The 20567-nt window shown below is 39.5% G+C and overlaps 1 protein-coding gene across 1 annotated transcript; it reads left to right on the top strand.

Moving 5' to 3' along the window:
• Positions 1–930: 930 nt before the first annotated feature.
• On the top strand, positions 931–17366 carry Myct1 (MYC target 1). Its single transcript, XM_004651120.3, has 2 exons — positions 931–1075; positions 14901–17366. Exons 1-2 carry the CDS (start codon positions 1024–1026, stop codon positions 15410–15412), a joined length of 564 nt encoding a protein of 187 aa, XP_004651177.3. The 5' UTR covers positions 931–1023; the 3' UTR covers positions 15413–17366.
• Positions 17367–20567: the final 3201 nt, after the last annotated feature.

The raw sequence follows: 20567 nt of genomic DNA, 5'->3' as shown, positions 1-20567 counted from the left end.
GAATGAGAAGGAGGAGAAAAGAAGAAGGAGAAGAAGAAGAAAAAAGAAAAGTAAAGAAAACCAGGTGACCAAACGCATTTTTGTGTGTTTAGTGAAAGGCTGTACTACCTTTTACATTTTTCTATGTCCCCCAATGTGCAGAGGATCACCTCTATGTCCATGAGGGTAAGAACAAGGATGACTGCAATTTTAACTGACTCATATCTCCTGCAAGATTTCCTGTAATTCTTTCCTAAGTCAGACCTCTCCCTGAACAACACATTGCTGGGATCACTATACTCCTGGCCTTGTCACTTTAACATTCTCTGATAACTGAAAACTTTTGCATACATGTTCCCACTACCTGATTTTTCACATAGATTTCCTTTTGCATAAGATCTGTCTTTCATATGTGAATATCAATTAAAGGGTAAAATGTTATATTAGGTTACGCTTAGATATAAATGAAGTGAATGAATAAAGTAACTGTTCAAAATCATTACACCAAATAGAGGAAGAGATATTTTAGGAACATTGATAACTGAGATTTATAAAAGCTATTAAGTACAATTAACAATTGAATACACAATGGAATTCTGAACACCCTCCCTCCACATTGGCTGTATGAGTACAGTTTTCAAGTTGTACTTATTTCAAAACGGTCCAGCCCTCAATCTTATATAAATGGAACTAGAGCAAAGTATCTTTCTCGACATGTGAACAGAGGATGGGTAAGCACCAAGAAAGTCTCTTGTTGCAAACCAGTTTTGGATGTGGTGGAGAGGAGGGGATTTAGTCACTTAGCTGAGGAAATGAAAAGAAGGAAATTGTTTTGTGTCTGGGGAACCATGTGGAATGCCAAGATAAGAAAAACAGTTGCTAATTTGAGTATAAAAGCAGGAAGCATGATACACTTATTTCCTTTCATGCAAACACAAGTATATGAGGGGCTGTGTGGAAATTATTTTTCTCCTGCTAAACCACAACGGCATAGAATCAAACTGCTTCTTTTTGACACACTGGCTTTTCTGTCTTGTGGATATTATGGCTAATAACACAACAAGTTTAGGGAGTCCATGGCCAGAAAACTTTTGGGGTAAGCTGTTGTTTATTTTAAAGTTTTAACTTAAATTAAATTAAGATGAAAATAAAAGTGCAGCATAGTTTATTATGGCATGGGAACTAGTAGATACTTCACTTATTGTAAATTGATTGCTAAAAATTTTTATAGACTTATTACAATAAATATACTTATATAAAATGCTGTTATAGCAAGCTACAGAGGCAGTCAAGAAGAGTTAAGAATATAGATTTTGGATGGTATTGCAAAATATAATAAGAAAATAATGAGAATTTTAAAACAGGAATGAAAAATAAAGAAATGCAAGGTAGAAGTCATTGCTGTTTGGAATATGTCAAGGGGGGGTTGTTATAAATATATCTGAAGATTCTTTTTATTCATTGAAGCTAAGGTGCTGGAGAGAAGGTGTTATGGTAATTTATGTTGTCAATGTCACTCTATTTAATTCCCAAAGTGAACTAAGCAAGCACCTTTAACTGCTGAGCCATCTCCCCAGCTCTCCTAAGTGAGTCAAAAATAACACAAACGTGTGTGAATGAATTTAGAGCTTAACTGTACAGAAAAAAATATGGAATAAAATTAAATTATGGAATTAGAAAACATTAGGTGGAAACAGCATCATATACAGTATTACATGGGAAGCCTGCAAAAAAGGACAGGGATGAGATCCCAAAGCGTGTTTGGCCTGAGCTCCCTCTCAGATGATAGTTTGGTGCTCCCGGTGTGCAAGAATGTGCCTACGTACGTACTGATACTCAGGTCAGGCTAGGCTCAATACTAGAAGGCTTGGACCCTAGGGCGAAGTGACCTCCAGGGAGGTCTAAAGATAAATGGGACAATTTAAGATAAATCCATATAGAAATTTGAAGGGAAATGGGGCTTATGTAGAGACCTATGATCAAATGAGCTTTTAATCCTCTCGGAAAACTATGTCAGACTCTGCTGTGGTTAAAGGTAGAGTTTTGGAAGCCATCTGGTAAAAAGTGTGCAGGCATAGCAACCTGGTCCCTAACAATGGTGACCTAGTTTTCTATCATCACAGAAATTTGCATGAAGGAGAATTAATTAATTCCTTTTTAAAATTAATAACCATGTTTGCTTCAAGATTAAAGACCATGACAGATAAACATCTTAATAAAGCTATATAATAAAATTAATGATAAAATAATGTTTTTATATAGCAAAGGGCACTTATAGCAGGTTATTCTGGGGAGATATAAGAGAAAATAAACGTGTTGATAAGGGGGACTTAATGATGCATTTATGAAAAGACGATTTGCTTTCTTTATTTACAGAGTCACTAAATATCCTAAATACATGTAGAACAATAACTGGAATTATTTTACATCCATCACTGCAAAATAAGTAACTGCTTAAATTGTTCAAAAGCAGAGTCCCAGCGGGGGTAGGTACCACATGCCAATAATCCCAGCTGAGATAGGATCACCAAGAGTTAATTCAATGCCACATACAGAGAAAACCACGTCTGCCTGGGCTACAGAGAAACCCCTCAAAAAGAAAAATCACACCTGGGGAAAAAAATAATAATAATGTGTCAAAAGATAGTTCTACCATTTCAGACAATTCTAAATTAGTTCTCAGTCTTATGTAAGAAAATAATTCACTATTCATTGATTAATCTGCTTTTGAAAATCATCCTAAATTAATAAGAGAATGTGTATTTGAAGTCCACACCAGCACTATAAGCAAGCAAGCACACTTCAGGAACTCCAGGCAAAGCCCTAGCACTTTGCCTATCTTTAGACTGGAATTCCAAATCAACCCCACACCTTGGTAGGATCTGCCCACAGTAACACCTCCTCCTGCTTGGTAGCTGGGAATCCAAGAAGCTTTCATAAAACTCTTGAACCTATTAGGGGACATCTACTCAAGCTACCACAGTCACCTAGCTTAATGTCATTGTTTCCAGATACACCCATTTTCCTGAAAGTTTTGTCATTTCATTTGTCTAAATTCTATTGTGTATATGCACCATCTTGTCATTATCTACTCATCTAGTTGGTTCCATTTCCTAGCTGTTGTGGCTAGACCAGTAATAAACATGGCTGGGCCAGTGTTTCTATAGTGTGCAGAACCCTGAGTTTATATGCCAAGGAGTAATATAGATAGGTCATAGGGCACTTCTATTTTTAATATTTTGAGAAACCTCCATGCTTATTTTTATAATAAGCATGTACTACATTTTATAATAAGCTCTACTACATTGCACTCCCACCAGCAGTGAATAAGAGTTCTTTTAAGAGAATTACGTTTTGGTATTATCAGACAGGGCTACTTTACCACATATTATCCTCATATTGCATAAAATGACAGGAGATAATATGTTATTGGAGTTGAAAATATGCTAAAGTTGTCCTTGAATCCTTCATAGAGACAATTGAGATATTGCCTTCTTCTAGGAAGTCAGCTAAGCTAAGTTGCGCATAGGGGAAACATTGCTGGGCACTGGAGGGAAAGAGATTTGAGTTCATGATCAAGTTTTGTCCTCTGCTGACGTCTACTGGCAGTGTAATTGGCGGCATTGCTCTGTCTCCTCCTGTCTTTGTTTCTGGAGCCTCTTACTGTAAAACCTTGCTGTGTAACTTTGGCTAGCAGCATGATTCTCGTTTCATACAAAGCCCTCTGGTCTACTGATCTTCGTTCAGCTACTGCCTCAATGGCACGAAACAATGTTTAATCTTCTCCAGTTATTGTGGAGATGCAGAAGCTCGACTTCTTGTTCTGCCCTTTGGACAGCCAGGGCCTCTCAGAGGGTCCTGTGGTTCTGTCTATATGCTATCTACCCAGAAAGGTGGCGATGGGTATCAACTCCTGGGATTCTCTAACACAGTCCTTGACTCACTTAAAAAGGAGATGAAGGGATTGAGGGATCCATGGATTGTTCTTTACTCCAAGGTTCCCCACAACTCATATACTGCATAGCTTTTCTCCTTTTCCTCTCCAGGACTCCTCTTCTTTATACTGCTCATGAAAAAGTAACTCTGAGTATGTTTTACCTCTCCCAATATTGTTTATGGCAAAAAGTTACCCCCTTGAGTTATTTAAGTGGCAAGTACTTTGAAGCTAGACGGATAACTGTAAGCCACAAGCACCCTTTCTCTCTGAAAATATCTGGATAGCACAGTAAAAATGTTGGTTTTCCCATGGTGATGTGGTCTTTATAGTTAACAATGGATTTAGAAACTTTACAATTTAAAATGAAGCAACTCATTCTCTCTCTCTCTCTCTCTCTCTCTCTCTCTCTCTCTCTCTCTCTCATCTGCCCTTCTCTGTCTGTCTGTTGCTCTCAAATAAGTAAGCAAAAATAAACAAAAAAAATTTTTTTTACAAAGGGCTGTAGAGATGGCTTAGCGGTTAAGCACTTGCCTGTGAAGCCTAAAAACTCCAGTTTCAAGGCTCGATTCCCCAGGACCCACGTTAGCCAGATGTGCAAGGGGGCGCACGCGTCTGGAGTTTCTTTGCAGTGGCTGAAGGCCCTGGTGCGCCCATTCTCTCCCGTCCCCCTCTCTCGCTCCCTCTCTCTCTCTCCCTCCCTCCATCTGACTTTCTCTCTGTGTCTGTTCCTCTCAAGTAAGTAAGTAAAAGTAAACAAAAAAATTTTAAATGAAGCAACTACCTCTGTGAATCCTTACTAACAACTTTAACCCTCTCTGAGGTAACTGAAGACATGGGGGTTGTACAAATGTTAACACCTCACTCTGACACTTTTGGGGATCTGTCTAGCAGGTGCACAGAAGTTGCTCCCAGAGGAATTGGGGTGGTCATGAGTTGGGAAGGTGCTTTTTTGTTTTACTTTGTTAGAAAATGCTTAGTATACACCAACATTTGAAGAATTCTTGAGTCAACACCACCTATTCTGTGCTAGGCTTTTTTCAGTCACCATAATGCCTTCCAGATTCATCTATATTGTTTAAATGACAGGATTTCCCTTTTTTATTATTTTTAAGGCTAAGAATAATACTTCATTATGATACAATAATTATGTACACATCCACATAGTCTAGTGCTGGTTAACAAGAATACATTCTGAGAAATGCATTGTATGGTAATCTTTGTTGTGCAAGCATCAGACTTTATCCACACAAACAAAGACAACTTTGACATTACTAGGAGACACAATCTTGTGGAATTATTGTCATATATGTAATCTATCACTGCCCATAACATCATTGTGTGGCTAGTGAGTATGTACATTACGCTTTATTTACTTGTTTATTCAATTGTGGACATTTAGAGTTATTCTGTATTGGTAATTGTGATTTAAGAGCACAGAGAGCAAGGAAGTGAAATTACTTCTTAGAGGTACCAATCCTAGTCCTGTGAATATATAATCACAGGTACTGCTGATGCATGTGGTAGCTCTCTTTAAGCTTTTGGAGAGCCTTCATACTATTTTCCATAATGATTGTACCAGCTTACATTCCTATCCACAGTGGACAAAAGTTTTTCCCTTCCACCCACATCTTCACCAATGCTTATTCTTTTCTGTTTCAATGATGGCCATGCTAATAGATGTGAGGTGACATCTCATTGGGGCTTTCATTTGCCTCTCATTAATCATTAGTGTTGCTAGCTCTGGAGAAATATCTATTCAGGTATGTTGTCTGTTTTTAAATGGCAATTCATTTAAAAAAAAAAAAGTTTTTGAGAATTTTAACAGATGACTATACCATGATTTCATTGTATTCTTATCCCATAACTCTCTCTTGAGCTGAGTATTCAACATGTTGAATATTCACCCTTCAGCAGAGATGCAGTTTCCAAGTGTTTTCTGGGATGTTAGATTGCCTCTTCCCTGTTGTATTTTTCCTTTGTAGCTCAGTGCATCCTGTCAGCCTAGTTTTGCCTTGGGAAACATTGATTTTTGACGTCATGCCCAGGAAACAGTTGTCTAGATCAATGTTAACAAGATTTTTTCCCTGTACTTTCTTCACTTAGCTTTATGTACACACTTTACATTTAGGCATCTAGTTTATTTTGAGTTGATTTGTAGACCTGGCATGACAGCCTTATTTCATCCTTCTGCCTGTAGATGCAGTTTTTCCTGTACCTTTATTGAAGAGATTTTTTTTTTGTCCCTATTATGCTCTGTTGACATCACTGACAAATATCAGCTAACCATAAGTACATGGATTTATTGTGGAATCTTTATTGTGGTCATTAATCTAAATGCGGAATTTATCCTCATAACATGCTATTCTGATTATTTTAGCTTTGTAGCATGTTTCGAAGCCAAATAGTGAGACACCTCCAGCTTTGTTTCTCTGGCGTCTGTATATGCACGCCCAATTGACTGTAATGTAGGATTTAAATGTGCTCCAATGCTTATGTGATAGAGAGCTGACTTGCCAGCCTGTGGCTCTGTTGGGAGGAGGTAGAACCTCTAAGAGATGGGGTCTAGTGGAAAATATTCAGGTCATCAGAGCACGCCCTTGAAGGGAGTTACGGGACTCCAGTGTCTCCTTCTTTCTCTCTGTTCCTCCTTGGCATGAGGTGAGTGGCTTTGCTGAGCCACATCCTCCATGATGCATCCGTCACTCAGAGGCCTGATTCAGTGGATGTATCCAATATGCCTGTAATCCTTATAGATGTGTGCAAAAAAAAAAATACAGTATGTTCACCTATGTAAATTTCTCAATAGAGCCGGGCACTCAGGAGGCAGAGGTAGGAGGATCGCTGTGAGTTCAAGGCCAACCTGAGACTATGTAGTGAATGCCAGGTCAGCCTGGACTAGAGTGAGACCCTGCCTCAAAAGAAAAAAAATAATTAAAAAAAAATTCTCAATAGAAACACTATGGAGTTCTACTCAGCAGTAAAGAAAAATGAAGTTACGAAATTTACAGAAAAATGGATGGACCTGGAAAGGATTATACTAAGTGAGGTAACCCAGGCCCAGAAAGCCAAGCACCACATGTTCTCTCTCATATGTGGATCCTAACTACAGATGACTGGGCTTCTGCGTGAGAATGAAAATACTTAGTAGCAGAGGCCAGTAAGGTAAAAAGGAGACATAAAGGGTAGAGAAAGGAAGGGAGGAGGATACTTAATAGGTTGATATTGTATATATGTAAGTACAATGATTGTGATGGGGAGGTAATATGATGGAGAATGGAATTTCAAAGGGGAAAGTGTGGGGGGGAAGAGGAAGGGAATTACCATGGAATATTATTTTATAATCATGGAAAATGCTAATAAAAATTTAAAAGGAAAAACACAGAAACAATAAACTATTTTCCTTGATAAGCTTATATATCTCAAAAAATAGTCTTAGTGTTGGGATGGAGAGATGGATCAGCAGTTAAGGTGCATGCCTGCAAAGCCTAACAACCCAATTTTAATTCCCCAGTACCCATGTAAAAGCCAGATGCACAAAGCGGGGCATGCATCTGGAGTCTGTTGGCAGCAACTAACGCCCCTGGAATGCCTGTTCCCTCTGTCTCTCTTCTATTGATCTTCTTGCAAATAAATAAATAAGAATATTTTTAAATATAATAGTGACAGAAAGATGAATAACATGGAATTTAAAATCATTTGCAAAATGTCACAAAATACCTGTTGATTAGAATTTACTTAAATCTGTACAATCAAGTAAAGTTGGCATCTCAATAATATTGAGTCTTACAACCCACAAATCTGTTTATATTGCCCTTTAAGTTTAGGAACATTTGATAAATTTTTGTCTTGCATATACACTGAGGAAAATATTTCTAAGTATTTAATTTGTTGTATTTTTATATTTATATTTTATATTTTTATATGAAGTATTTTTTATTGGATATGGAAATACTTAGTACGTAAACAACACATGTTGGTACCACCCTTTCCCTCCTCCCTGCCCCTGTACTGAAGAGGCCCTCCTCATTGGGGATACAGGTCAATACCATGGGGTTGTGGGTCATGCGTTATTCAGGGGAGGGAGGCAATGTCTTTGTGCAAAATGTCACAACTTGTGGCTCTAACAATATTTCCACCCCCTCTTCCTCAAAATTCCCTGAGCCATGCTGGGAGCATTTTAAGTCTACTTCAGTGATGGGCACTTAGGAGCCTCTTGACCTCTGGTTTGGCAGGTGTTTAGTGTCCTCAGTATATTTCTCCATCACTCTTGTGCTGATACCGGATTCACTAAGAAAGCAGCACTCTTGCTCATTTCCCCAATTCCTCTGTGGTTTCAGCTGGGGCCAGGGTGGAGTGTACTGGGTCATTTATCTCCTCAGGTCCAGCTTCTGTCTGAAAAAAAAGGAAACAGATTCTCCAATGGAGAATGAAGTCATCACCAGTTAAATGGGATAGGCATTATTAATCTAGAAAGAATTTAAAGGCTGTACACACTCTTACAGCCCAAGGTTAGTGGGAGCTTGACAATGGAAAGTGGAATCATTACCTGGATAAGATTCTGACTTGTTTCCCAGCTCCAGATAGGATTTCTTTTCTACTGAATGGATCTGTTAGCCAACCCAAGAGCAGCTGGTTACTCAGGGATAATTTCTATAGTTCCTTATTTCATATTTCTTGATGCTATTGAGATTAAGTACATTTCTTGTTGTTTGCCATTGTTACATAAAATATTTCTACATGTTAGACTTCTGACATTCTTGATTAAGGCAACTTATAGTTGTATTCTAGAACAGTTAGGGTTTTCTGTATTAAAAAAAAAATCAGGCTAACAAATCTGTTTACGTAACCTACTCATAATTTTGTGAGACAAGGTCTCATATAGCCCAGGCTGGCATCCAACTCACTATGTAGCCAAGGATGACCTTGAACTGATCTTCCTGCCTCCACACCAGAGTGTTGCAATCACAGGCATGCATTCCCATGCCTCATGAACTCAGGGCTCTGTGCATGCTGGGTAGGGCATTTTACATCTCCATCCTACCCTTCAATTCTTTGAGCAATATCCTGCACATTACCCTTCAGACAGTAAGTACCTTAATGGCTGAACCATCTTTCCAGCCCTGTAATGCACTTTTCAATGTACAAATGGCTATATTAATCTTTGTGCCTTACAATTATACTATCTTTGTAATCAGATAGTTTCCTATTATTTGCTCACTCTCTGTTTTTTCTTTTTGGTGGGGGGGTTGCCTCTTGGAAAGCCTTGTAATTTATTACTTAATTTCCTCCTGGCAACCACTTAGGTGCAAAGTACTTGATCTGGGACTGATATGTCCACATCTGTCTTTGTGAGGTCTTTTTCCCATTGATGACTACACTTAGGGAGTAGCTCTTTGTCAGCATATGGAAAGTCTCTTCAGGTCCCTCTTTCTTGGTAGCTTTTGAACTCAAATATTTGTTTTCTTAACCTAATGAGATGTCTTGGAGTTCTCCATTTTATTCTTTGGGGGACTATTTTTAAAGATTATTATGAGAAATTTTCTTTGCTCCTAGTCTTTCTCAAGATTGCATTTTGGTAGGTCTGTGAAGGTATCAAAGAGACTTTAATAACATATTTTAAGCAATATTTTATGCTTTTTTCAATGGTTACCCTCCTACATACAGGAAGTTATACTGCATTTCCTTTTGGATTAAACATCTAACTGTGCAATGTTATGACTAATGATAGCCAAAATTTTGCTTATGCCTTGTACTTTTAGTCAAAACTGCTTACAAATATTTCAAACTTTTGTTTCTCCACTACCCTATACAAAGTAGTAGCTTAAATTGTATTTCTTTCATAAAATATGTTATAATTCTATCATTCAAATATAATAGTGCTATTAAAATCTGGACATCTTATTTAATTATTTTTAAGAGTATGTGAATGAACCTAAATTTCAATAATAAGAATAGGGGAGAAAATAAAACTAGGTATAAGACATGGTACAGGGTGCAATTTTGCATATAGTGGCCATGGTAGATCACAGTAAGGTTAAAGGGGACCAAATTTAAAAATCCAAAAATAGCCGGGCATAGTGGCACCTACCTTTAATCCTAGCACTCAGGCAGCAAAAGTAGTAGGATCACTATGAGTTCAAGGCCAGCCTGAGACTACTCAGTGAATTCCAGGTCAGCCTGGTCTAGAGTGAGACCCTACCTTAAAAAGCCCCCTCCCCAAAAAAAGAGTTCTCAAAACCATGTGGACTTCTGCACACATAATTTTTTTTTAATTTTAATTTTATTTTATTTATTTGAGAGCGACAGACACAGAGAGAAAGACAGATAGAGGGAGAGAGAGAGAATGGGCGCGCCAGGGCTTCCAGCCTCTGCAAACGAACCCCCTTGTGCATCTGGCTAACGTGGGACCTGGGGAACCGAGCCTCGAACCAGGGTCCTTAGGCTTCACAGGCAAGTGCTTAACCGCTAAGCCATCTCTCCAGCCCTGCACACATAATTTTAAGAACAGGTCAGAGACAGAACAAGCAGCACGTCTAGCATGTTTAAGGAACGGCCAGGATGGAGGAGTGGATGGGGCTAAGTGGCCCAGGGCAAGGGTAGAAACAGTGAGCTCAGATCACTACCTCTCAGGGAGGGCCATCTAGGGCATCCTGAGGCATTTGCTTTTATTCTGGTGAAGTGGAAAGGTAGGACAGAGGAGAAATACGATTGTATTTACATTTTGAAAACTTCCCTCTGACATCCACCTTGAGAATAGAGGGAAGTTGGGCACTAGCAAGGATTCAGGGAGACAGGCAGGATGCTGCTCAGAAGAGCGTTTTGCAGTATTTGACCTGCAGGTGGTCATCAGAGAAGCAGCTGCGTAGACAGTGAGAAAATCTTGAGTTCTGTTTTGTTGCTGCTTAAAACTCAGGAAGGTTGAGCTGGGCGTGGTGGCGCACGCCTTTAATCCCAGCACTCACGAGGCAGAGGTAGAGGATAGCTATGAGTTCGAGGCCACTTTGAGACTACGTAGTGAATTCCAGGTCAGCCTGGGCTACAGTGAGACCCTACCTCAAAACAAAAAGTATTAAAAAGTAAAAATAAAAATAAATAAACTCAGTAAGGTTTCTGAGCAGATGAAACTATTTAACTCATTGCACACTTAACTCATTGAAATTACTCATCTATCTGTGCCCTAAATATTATTCCAATTTTTTTTACCAATTTCTTACCATTGCCTGAGCCATCCTCCTTAGGCACTTGTAAGATGGGAGCATTTGATGACCTACTTTGGGGAAAGGTGATCTTTTCATCTTTAGAACCGCAAAAAGTGTTGTGCATTTTAATCAGTGTCCCATTTTATGGTCATTGACAAAATTCGCTTTCAGATATTGGTGTGATTCAACTTGAGGCCACTAGATGGTGACCTGCACTAAGTTTTAATATCCTTTGTAGACTCGGATATACAATTCCATTTCACTAAAGAAACATGGTTGATTTTAGGGTATTAGCACTTGAAAGCACTGTAATGCTGGTTATTATGAAGCCAGAGGGGATAAATAGATTGAGTTTGTTACACAACTATTATAAGCAGTAGTAGCCAGAATTGAGCAAGGGCTTAAAAGGAGCAGCCATTTACTAGCTGTATAGACAAATTGCAAATTAGGAAACTAGTGCTTAATTTCTATGATAGGCCTTGGGATAGTAAAGTTTGTTTCTTTTGCTTTCAGAGGGAAAACTACACTTAAAAAAACTAACACTTCATCTCATCAGTTCCATTACATTAAAATGATAAGAAATGAAACCACGACTCCTTTTATATTGTCTAAGTTTGTTGAGAAATAGAAGATATACAGTTTCAAAGAGTCCTAATCTGTTGATATATTTGGAGGGTACACTTTATTTTACAGGGTGGTTTTAAAAAGGGGAGTCCTAAAATGTATTGGCAAAAATCTGCCAGAATGGACACATATATGTGAGAAAGTTAAAAAATGTATGAGTGATAGATGCAGCTCCCATGATGTGAGTTTTCTGAGTTCTATAGGGGTAAGGAGGGATCATAAAAATCATCAACTGTAGCTAAGTAAAAGTAATCTTTATAGAAAACAACCCATGGGCAGGAGAAGGGCTGACATTCAATCATGACTGATATTTCTTCCAACTCTTCTGCAATTCTGCACTGTTTTGAATAGTTTGGACTTGCAGGAGCTTAACAAGCTCAGTAAGCCGTCTACCTTACATCTTAGGATCTTTGGTCTTCACAATTCTCATGGTACCACTGTTATTTGTAACTACTTAAAAATTCTGTGCATATTACGAACAAGGGCGATCATTTCAAAAATAAATATTGTGTTGACCATGTGGGTTAGAAAGTCATTTAAACTGAGCAAGTATTAAGCAAATTTATACAACAAAAACAATGTGTTCTCTTCAATTTATGACCTCTTTAGCTCACCATATCCTTCTTTACATCCATTTAAAATTTAAATTTATGTTTATTGATTTGTGCATATTATCATCATGCATGTTTTAAATTTGTTATGTAATATTCCATGGGTATCTATTTAGCTCTATATTTGATGATGGTTTTGAATCAATTTCCCAAATTTGAGCATACATAACAGCATATAGCATCAACTGGAAATATTATCAAGCCACAGATAATAACCACTTCAATAGACCGTTAAATTGCTCCCCCTGAAATATTCTGGTTTTAGTGGCATATTTTTTGTTTACTTTTATTTATTTATTTGAGAGCAACAAAGAGAGAGAGAGAGAGAGAGAGAGATAGAGAGAGAGAGAGAGAGGGAGGGAGGGAGGGAGGGAGAGAATGGGCACATCAGGGCTTCCAGCCACTGCAAACGAACTTCAGATGCATATGCCACCTTGTGCATCTGGCTTCTGTGGGTACTAGGGACTTAAGCCTCAAACCAGGGTTCTTAGGCTTCACAGGCAAGCACTTAACTGCTAAGCCATCTCTCCAGCCCTTTAGTGACATATAAAATAATCTTTTTCCTCACAAAATGCTAATTTGTTACTTGAGAAGATCTCACATATCCTCTGGATAGTACCCTAGTACTCTTATAATAGAACAACAATACATTTTAAAACAAAATGGTCATCTATCATAAAACTATATTTCTCACTCAATGTGTTTTGTTCTCTGTTAATTTTTCAGATAAGCAGTCAAGAAATTATTTTCCTTTGACTACATATTTCCAAAATTTCTATTTTCCTCTGAAGCTAACTCTAGCTATATCTATTGATATCACTATTGCTATCATTTATATTGGAACTATTTCTTTTAAACACATGGTTGGAAACTGACTCAATTTTGTCCTTTCTGATTAACTCCATTTTTCATATATGAAGTAAATAAATCTCTTATTCTTCCAATGAACCCAACCTTATACCCCCTAACCAGTTGGTTTCTCGTCCTGGCTCTTTCCATATGGAATCTCTCCAAAAGCAGTTAAATATTTGCTTACCTTTCTACTTAACAGTAACTAAAATTTTTTGTTTGTTTGTTTGAGAAAGAAAATACTTGAAAAGATTCTTTAAAACTGAGTTCTTTAGATGGAGGACTAAAGCATTAGAATCTACATAAAAGGAAGAAATGTGTGAGAAAGCACAGACTTCTAGAGGAAGGGACAGACCTTGGGTTGGGAAGAAAGCTGTCATGACTTATGGTGGGATCACAGGGTGGAGGATAGAGAGTGTGGTAAATGGAGAGCCTACAAGGGTCTTCAGGTACACAGAGAAGTTTTCCACTATTTTTATTTATTTATTTGAGAGAGACAGACAGAGAGAAAGAGGGAGAGAGAGAGAGAGAGAGAGAATGGGCACACCAGGGCCACCAGCCACTGCAAATGAACTCCAGATGTGTGCATCCCCTTGTGCATCTGGCTAACGTGGGTCCTGGGGAATCGAGCCTCGAACCAGTGTCCTTAGGCTTCACAGGCAAGCACTTACCCACTAAGCCATCTCTCCAGCCCTCTACTTCATTCTTTACAAATAGACTTTCAGTTTGCAAGCTATGGTAAGGTAGCATTTCCAGTGGGGGAAAGTGGAAGATAACATCAGCAGGGGAAATCTGAACTAAATACAAGAGGTATGAATTGGAGGGTACTGATATACACTGGGGACTCCATGGAGAATCAACAGGTAGGAATTTCATTATCACAGCAAGTTCAACTGGAAGAATGAGCTGGAAGTTAACAGGACAAAGCCCAGACTTCTGCACAGGTCACATCATGGTGGAGTCAGAAATGTGAGTCTAGGAATTCAGGAAATAAAGCATCCATCAGTCAGCTCTCCAGATGTCCTACCGCCGAACTTCCTATTTCAGAATGACACAGGAAGTGAGGCATCAAGGCGACTGCAGGTGGGAGAAATCACTGTGAATGACTAAAGCAGACAGGAAAAGGCAGGCATGGCATGAGGATGAAAGTCTTTATCAAATGAGCCCAGCAGTTACCATTTTAATTCAAGAGGAAATGATTTTGGGACATTTGCAGCTCTGTAAGAAAAAGTGATGGCCTGAAGCACAGCTTCAGTGATACTATTTTTTTTCTTCTATTTCTGAAGATGATAACAGAACAGAGTTAATTGGGAATAATATAGCTAATAATGCTATTTGCTCTGTCTGTGTTTGAATAAATAAAATCACGATCAACTTGTAGTTTCCACATGGTTCCATTTTCTATTCCCCTGCCTTAAGGCATGCATGAAGTCAGCATTCTATGAGTTACAGTTCATACTCTGCCTGTGCTTTTAATTGAGTATCTGTTTAAAAATGGTAACCGGGCTGGGCGTGGTGGTGCACACCTTTAATCCCAGCACTTGGGAGGCCGGGGTAGGAGGATTGCCATAAGTTCGAGGCCAGCCTGAGACTACAGAGTGAATTCCAGGTCAGCCTGGGCTAGAGTGAGACCCTACCTCGAAAAAATCCAAACAATGGGAAAACCAGTTATTGCCTTATCTGACCGATTCTTTGTTTCAGATGACCTTCTAATATCCTTCACCGTATCCATGGCAATCGGGCTTGTGATTGGAGGACTGATCTGGGCGCTCTTCGTCTGTCTGTCTCGCAGAAGAGCCAGCGCCCCCATCTCGCAGTGGACCTCCACCCGGAGGCCCGGCTCGTCCCACAGCCACGGTCTCAACAGAACTGGCTTCTACCGCCACAGCGGCTGCGAACGTCGCAGCAACCTGAGCCTGGCCAGCCTCACCTTCCAGCGACAAGCTTCCATGGAACTAGCAAATTCCTTCCCCAGGAAATCCAGCTTCAGGGCCTCCACTTTCCATCCGTTTCTGCAATGCCCGCCGCTCCCGGTGGAGACGGAGAGCCAGCTGATGACCCTGCCCACGTCCAGCGCCTCGCCAGCCCTCCGCGCGGCGCACAGCCTGAGCAGGCCGGACTGCCGCTGGTCCAGCAGCAGCCTGCGGGAGGGCTTCTCCACGCCGCCCCCTCCCGCCTACGAGTCCATTATCAAGGCCTTTCCAGATTCCTGAACAGGGCCTTAATGCTTCTTTTTTAAACTTAAATATATATATATATATGATCTTGCCTTTCATTGAAAGGAAATCATATACAGGCTAAACAGAACTTTCAAAGTATGGCCCCAGTGATTTGAGTTTACAAGTATATGTTAATGGAAGGTGGACATTACAATGTAAGACATTTTCTTTGAACACATTTTTTTTTTTTTGCTTTGTCTTACCAAAACAAAACAAAAATAGCATTTTCTCAAACAGTTTCATATTTATGTATTGGAATTCGATGTGAGGCATTGGATTCAAGATACTGACTACAGGCTATTATCCACAAATTCTGCATGTATGTTTTAGATGAAAGACTTTAGATGTCTGTAGTTTAGGTTTATAAGCATCATTCGCTTTCCTACAAGGAAAAAAAGAAGTCACATTAAAAATTTTTTTAAGAAATTTTAATGTTAACATTATTTAGGATTGCAAGTATCTTTACAATCCTGCATTTTTAAAATGATGTCTATGTGTCCCAAATGACCGAACATAGGATCTAAAATGCCTTGATTCCACTCACTTGTGGTAGGTGTGAGACCTAAAGGAGGAAAGCTGAACTCTGTTGATGCCGTGGGATAGTTCAATTTTAATACCCCCCCCCCAACGTGCCTTTTGTACTTTTTCCCAAAGTAATTATCCACACGATAGAGCAAAATCTTGGATTTGCTAATATGATTTAACATCAGCGTTGTGGGGATGTTATTACAAAAACAACGCATCCAACACTTTTGTCCTAAAAAATCACATTTTAAGTTTAATTTCAACTTCAGACTTTTCTTAAGGGATAAATTTCTTTCGTAGACTTGGATTTGGAAACTTGGAAAGCACTTTAATACAGAGAACTTATCTGGTAAACTGCAGCCAAATAAGGGCGAGTACCCTGGGTGGACACAGACACCGTATCCTCCAAGAGCTCTCCCCCCTGGATGAGCGCGACCCCCAGGCTGCTTCGCCATGAATCCCAATAGCCTCCTTCCCCCCACCCCTGTTCTCTCAACATGTTGTTCATACAATGAAAAAGCAGGCTTAGTGGTCACCAGGACAGTTACCCAAGGAGTCCACACCCACAGATCGCCACCCTCTGCCAGGAAGAAGGCAGTGAGCAGTAGAGAATTTTGGTGATTTCCCCTTAAGGACAGGAGTTGTCTGTCCTGAACCAGTGGAGGGCTAATTAGTCAAGAAGCTTGCTGGTTCATATCTTTAAGAGCAAGCACTTAGTTTATGTTGACATTTGTTCTTCTGAGCATGGAGATGTTCAGTGAAGAAAATATACTCATTTTAGTCTTTATTCCCAGTGGCCACATCTCATAGTGCCTGAACATGCTCAAAAAACAAATTGACATTTTTTTAATGTAGTGAAAGATTCTATATAGCAGTTTTTTGTTAATTTATACTGCTTACATTATCTATTGTTCCTCAAGGGAACAATATCTCCAGAAAGAGGCCCTCTAAATGTGTGAGAAAAGAAGAATAAATGAAAGGAAAGAAAGAAAGAAAGAAGGGAGAAAAGCTAGAATGAAGAAAGCATGCACAGAGAGAGAGAGAGAGAGAGAGAGAGAGAGATAACAGAAAACCAATTCACTGAGGCTTGATTATTTAATAAGGAGATTTAGAAGCTGTAATATAGCCAAGATTCCAAGAGCGCTTTAACTTAGTAGCATGGCTAATTTTAGTTTGCATGCCATCCTTAATGTGTAACACGAGAAGTAAAGAAACCGTGGTTTTCCTGGAATTTGTATTGGGAAGAACATCTGCTTAATATCTCTCCAGTGAGGGAAATGAGAGCAAAAATGCTCTGGTGCCTTTAGCAATGTGGCAGATTTATTGCCTGGTCTTCAACTCTACCTAGAAAATAGTCAAGATGAGTATTTTATAAACGTTATGCTTTGTACGAAGTGTGAAATTAAAACAAGAACTCAAGATATTTTTGGTTTCATTTGAAATGTTTTGTCAATTATGAGAATAGCAATTTTTATAAATTCATTTATTGGCTAACAATGCTTTTATTATGTAAAAGGGAAGGGACTTTTAAAGCTAAAATATAAATGAGAAAAAAACATTGCCAATGAAGAAATATCACATTATAGAGATTGACACTTACTGAAATTCATTGAGCTGGGTGTGGTAGCACATGCTTGTAATTCTAGCACTGAGGAAGTTCTGAGTATGGAAGTTCAAATGTGAGTTTGAGGGTAAGCTTGGTTACATAGCAAGACTCTAGCTTTAAAAAATATTATTTTTGAACTGGGCATGGTGGTGCACGCCTTTAATCCCAGCACTAGGGAGGCAGAGGTAAGAGGATCACTGAGTTTGAGGCCACCCTGAGACTACATAGTGAATTCCAGGTCAGCCTGGTCTACAGTAAGACCCTACTTTGAAAAACAAAAAAACCATAAAAAAAAAAAAAAAAAAAATTGGCCTTGGTTTAAAACATCTAGTAGCAGTCTTTAAATAAAGACAAATATACTCTCCTCTACAAAAAGTTTAATATGAAGTTTTCAATGAATTAATATATAGAATAACAAACTGTTTACTAAAAGCATTAATTTGGGTTTCAGAATTATTAAGACATGCATGATAAATGAAAAATATATTTTAGAAGATGTTTTAAGCACCAAAGGGATGGAATGAATTGCATGGAAATGCCTCCATTATTTAAAAGATTCTGAAATGTGTGTATCAAAAAATAAATTTATCCAAACTTTAAAGAAAAGGAGAAACAAAAAACAAAGAAAGGAAAAAAAAAATCATTCCAAACATGGACAAAATAGTCAATATCTTCAAAACTTTGATAAGGCCCTATAAGTCTATAGAAAACATTTAGTTCTAAATAGATGAGTACATAACGAGAGAGACCCTCAGCGTGTATGCCAGAAGGTAAATTCCTCTTGACCCAGGTTAGTGGACACACGTGCCTGGCAGAGCAGCTCGGTGGGGATTATGTCCCCACGCACAAGTACGCACATGCATGTGGAAGCCAGAGATCGGTGTCTTTTCTCCACTTGCTCCTCACCTAACTTGCTGAGGCTGGGTCTTGCCTGGAACCTAGAACTCACCAATTCAGGTAGACTGGCCAGCCAGCAAGCAGTAGGGATCCTCCTGCCTCCGCCTCCCCAGAGCTGGGAATACAGGCACCCTCTGCCTTGAAGCTAGCTTTTGCATGGGAGCTGGGCAATCCAAACTCAGTTCTTCATGGTTGTGCAGGAAGCACTTTAACCTACAGAAGCCAACTTCCCAGCCTCAGGACACCCGATCCTCGGCCAGGAGCCGTGAGTCCCAGCCTCTGCGTCCCTCCTCTCAAGTGTTCTGTGATACTGTGTACTATGGGCAAACTTGACCAGAATCCTTAGGACTGTGAAGCCTTTTGTTTATCGGGTTGTGTCTTAAGACTTTCAGTTCCAATGGGAAATCAGACCACATCTTCAAAGAAAGATGTACAACGTTTCTGGAATCACATGGGGTTGGACCAACAGAATGTTTCTTTATTTAAAATGAAATATTTTCATGGGCACTGACAGAATGATACACTATTACAGAATTTTTAAATTTTTTTCTCTTGACATTTAAAAAGTCATGGAGATATAACTATATCTCACATGTTCTCATGGATTGTTTAAAACATTGTAACCATTTTTTCATACAGGGTAAGTTACCTGAAAAAAAAAAAAGCGTTTGTGTAGGATTTCACATACCCCAGGTATGTTCCTGAGCTGAGATAATGTGGCAAGACGTACAGCATTTTCTGACCTGATTGGAGAAGCAGAATCCACGCTTTGTTGTGGTAAAATGAGTGACGCTTCGCCCCCTTGCCTTGTAGATGCTGGTGTTTACTCAAGAGCTTTGAACATTGTAGGTGTCGTGTCAGAGGGCCAACAGGTGAGGCCATGCAGGAGGCAGAGACTTAACTGAAGTTTCCTGTGGTAAGAAGCTGCAAACAGCACAAGCGTACGGTGTATGGTAATGCATAGGGTGGCTGTTGGAAAAGCTGGTGGGGAGGGGACAGAGCCTGTGGTAAAGTGTGTGGCCAGCAGGACGAGGTAGATAAAGGTTTATCAGTAGAACCCAGAGTCCTTGTTGCATGTGACCAGTCTTGTCTGCTACCACTATTGAAGAGCAGCCTTGGAAATGGCTCTCCTTGTTTGTGGAGGGTCACTATGGAAAGAGCAAGCTTTACAGAGATGCCTCTGCCTAACGGAGACAAGCAGAAGGAGAATGAAAGTTCATTGATTTATTGCTCTTAAAAAAAAAAAAAAGATTATTGAGAGGGCTGGAAAGATGGGTTAGCGGTTAAGCACGTGCCTGTGAAGCCTAAGGACCCCGGTTCGAGGCTCAACTCCCCAGGACCCACGTTAGCCAGATGCACAAGGGGGCACATGGATCTGGAGTTCATTTACAGTGGCTGGAGGCGTGCCCATTCTCTCTCTCTCTTTGTCTGTTGCTCTTAAATAAATAAATAAATAAAAATAAACAAAAAATATTGAGAATTTTCTTACATGAACATAATTAAATTTGGTCATAATCTCCTCCCATTACCTTCTTTTATTTTCCTTCCCCACCCCATTCCACTGAACCCCTTCTTTCCAACTAGTCCCTCTTCTATTTTGGAAATATTTTATTTATTTATTTTGAGGAGAGAGAGAGAGAGGGACACACAGAGAGAGAGAGAATAGGCATACCAGGGCCTGTAACCACTGCAAACAAACTCTAAGTGCATGCACCACCTGAGCATCTGGCTAACGTGGGTCCTGGGGAACCAAACCCGTGCCATCTGGCATTGCAGGCAAGCACCTTAACTGCTAAGCCATCTCTGCAGCCCTCCTCTTCTTCTTCTTCTTCTTCTTTTTTTAACTTTTTTCTTTATTTTAGAGAGAATGGTAGAAATTGGCAAGAAGGGAGAAACAGAGAGAAAGAATAGGTGCATCACGGCCTCCAGCCACTGCAAACAAGGCCCAGATGGGTGAGCCCCCTTCTGCATCTGGCTTACATGGATCCTGGAGAATGAAACCTGGGTCCTTTGGCTTTGTAGGCAAGTGCCTTAGCCACTAAGTCATTTCTCCAGCCCCCCCTTCTTTTTTGATGTCTTTTTTTTATGCCCTCCTCAATCACCCATGTTGGACTGTTGGTG

This window comes from Jaculus jaculus, chromosome 9 (assembly GCF_020740685.1).
Source record: "Jaculus jaculus isolate mJacJac1 chromosome 9, mJacJac1.mat.Y.cur, whole genome shotgun sequence".
NCBI classification, from domain to species: Eukaryota; Metazoa; Chordata; class Mammalia; order Rodentia; family Dipodidae; genus Jaculus; species Jaculus jaculus.
The sequence above is the reverse complement of the archived record's forward strand: the minus strand, read 5'-3'. Positions and strand labels throughout refer to the sequence as shown.

What these genes read in the sequence shown, in the direction of transcription:
- Myct1 (XM_004651120.3), top strand. Translation starts at nt 1,024, where the DNA reads ATGGCTAATAACACAACAAGTTTAGGGAGTCCATGGCCAGAAAACTTT. An exon ending in ATGGCCAGAAAACTTTTGGG is followed by an intron (nt 1,076 to 14,900) that starts GTAAGCTGTTGT and finishes TCTTTGTTTCAG; the next exon opens with ATGACCTTCTAATATCCTTC.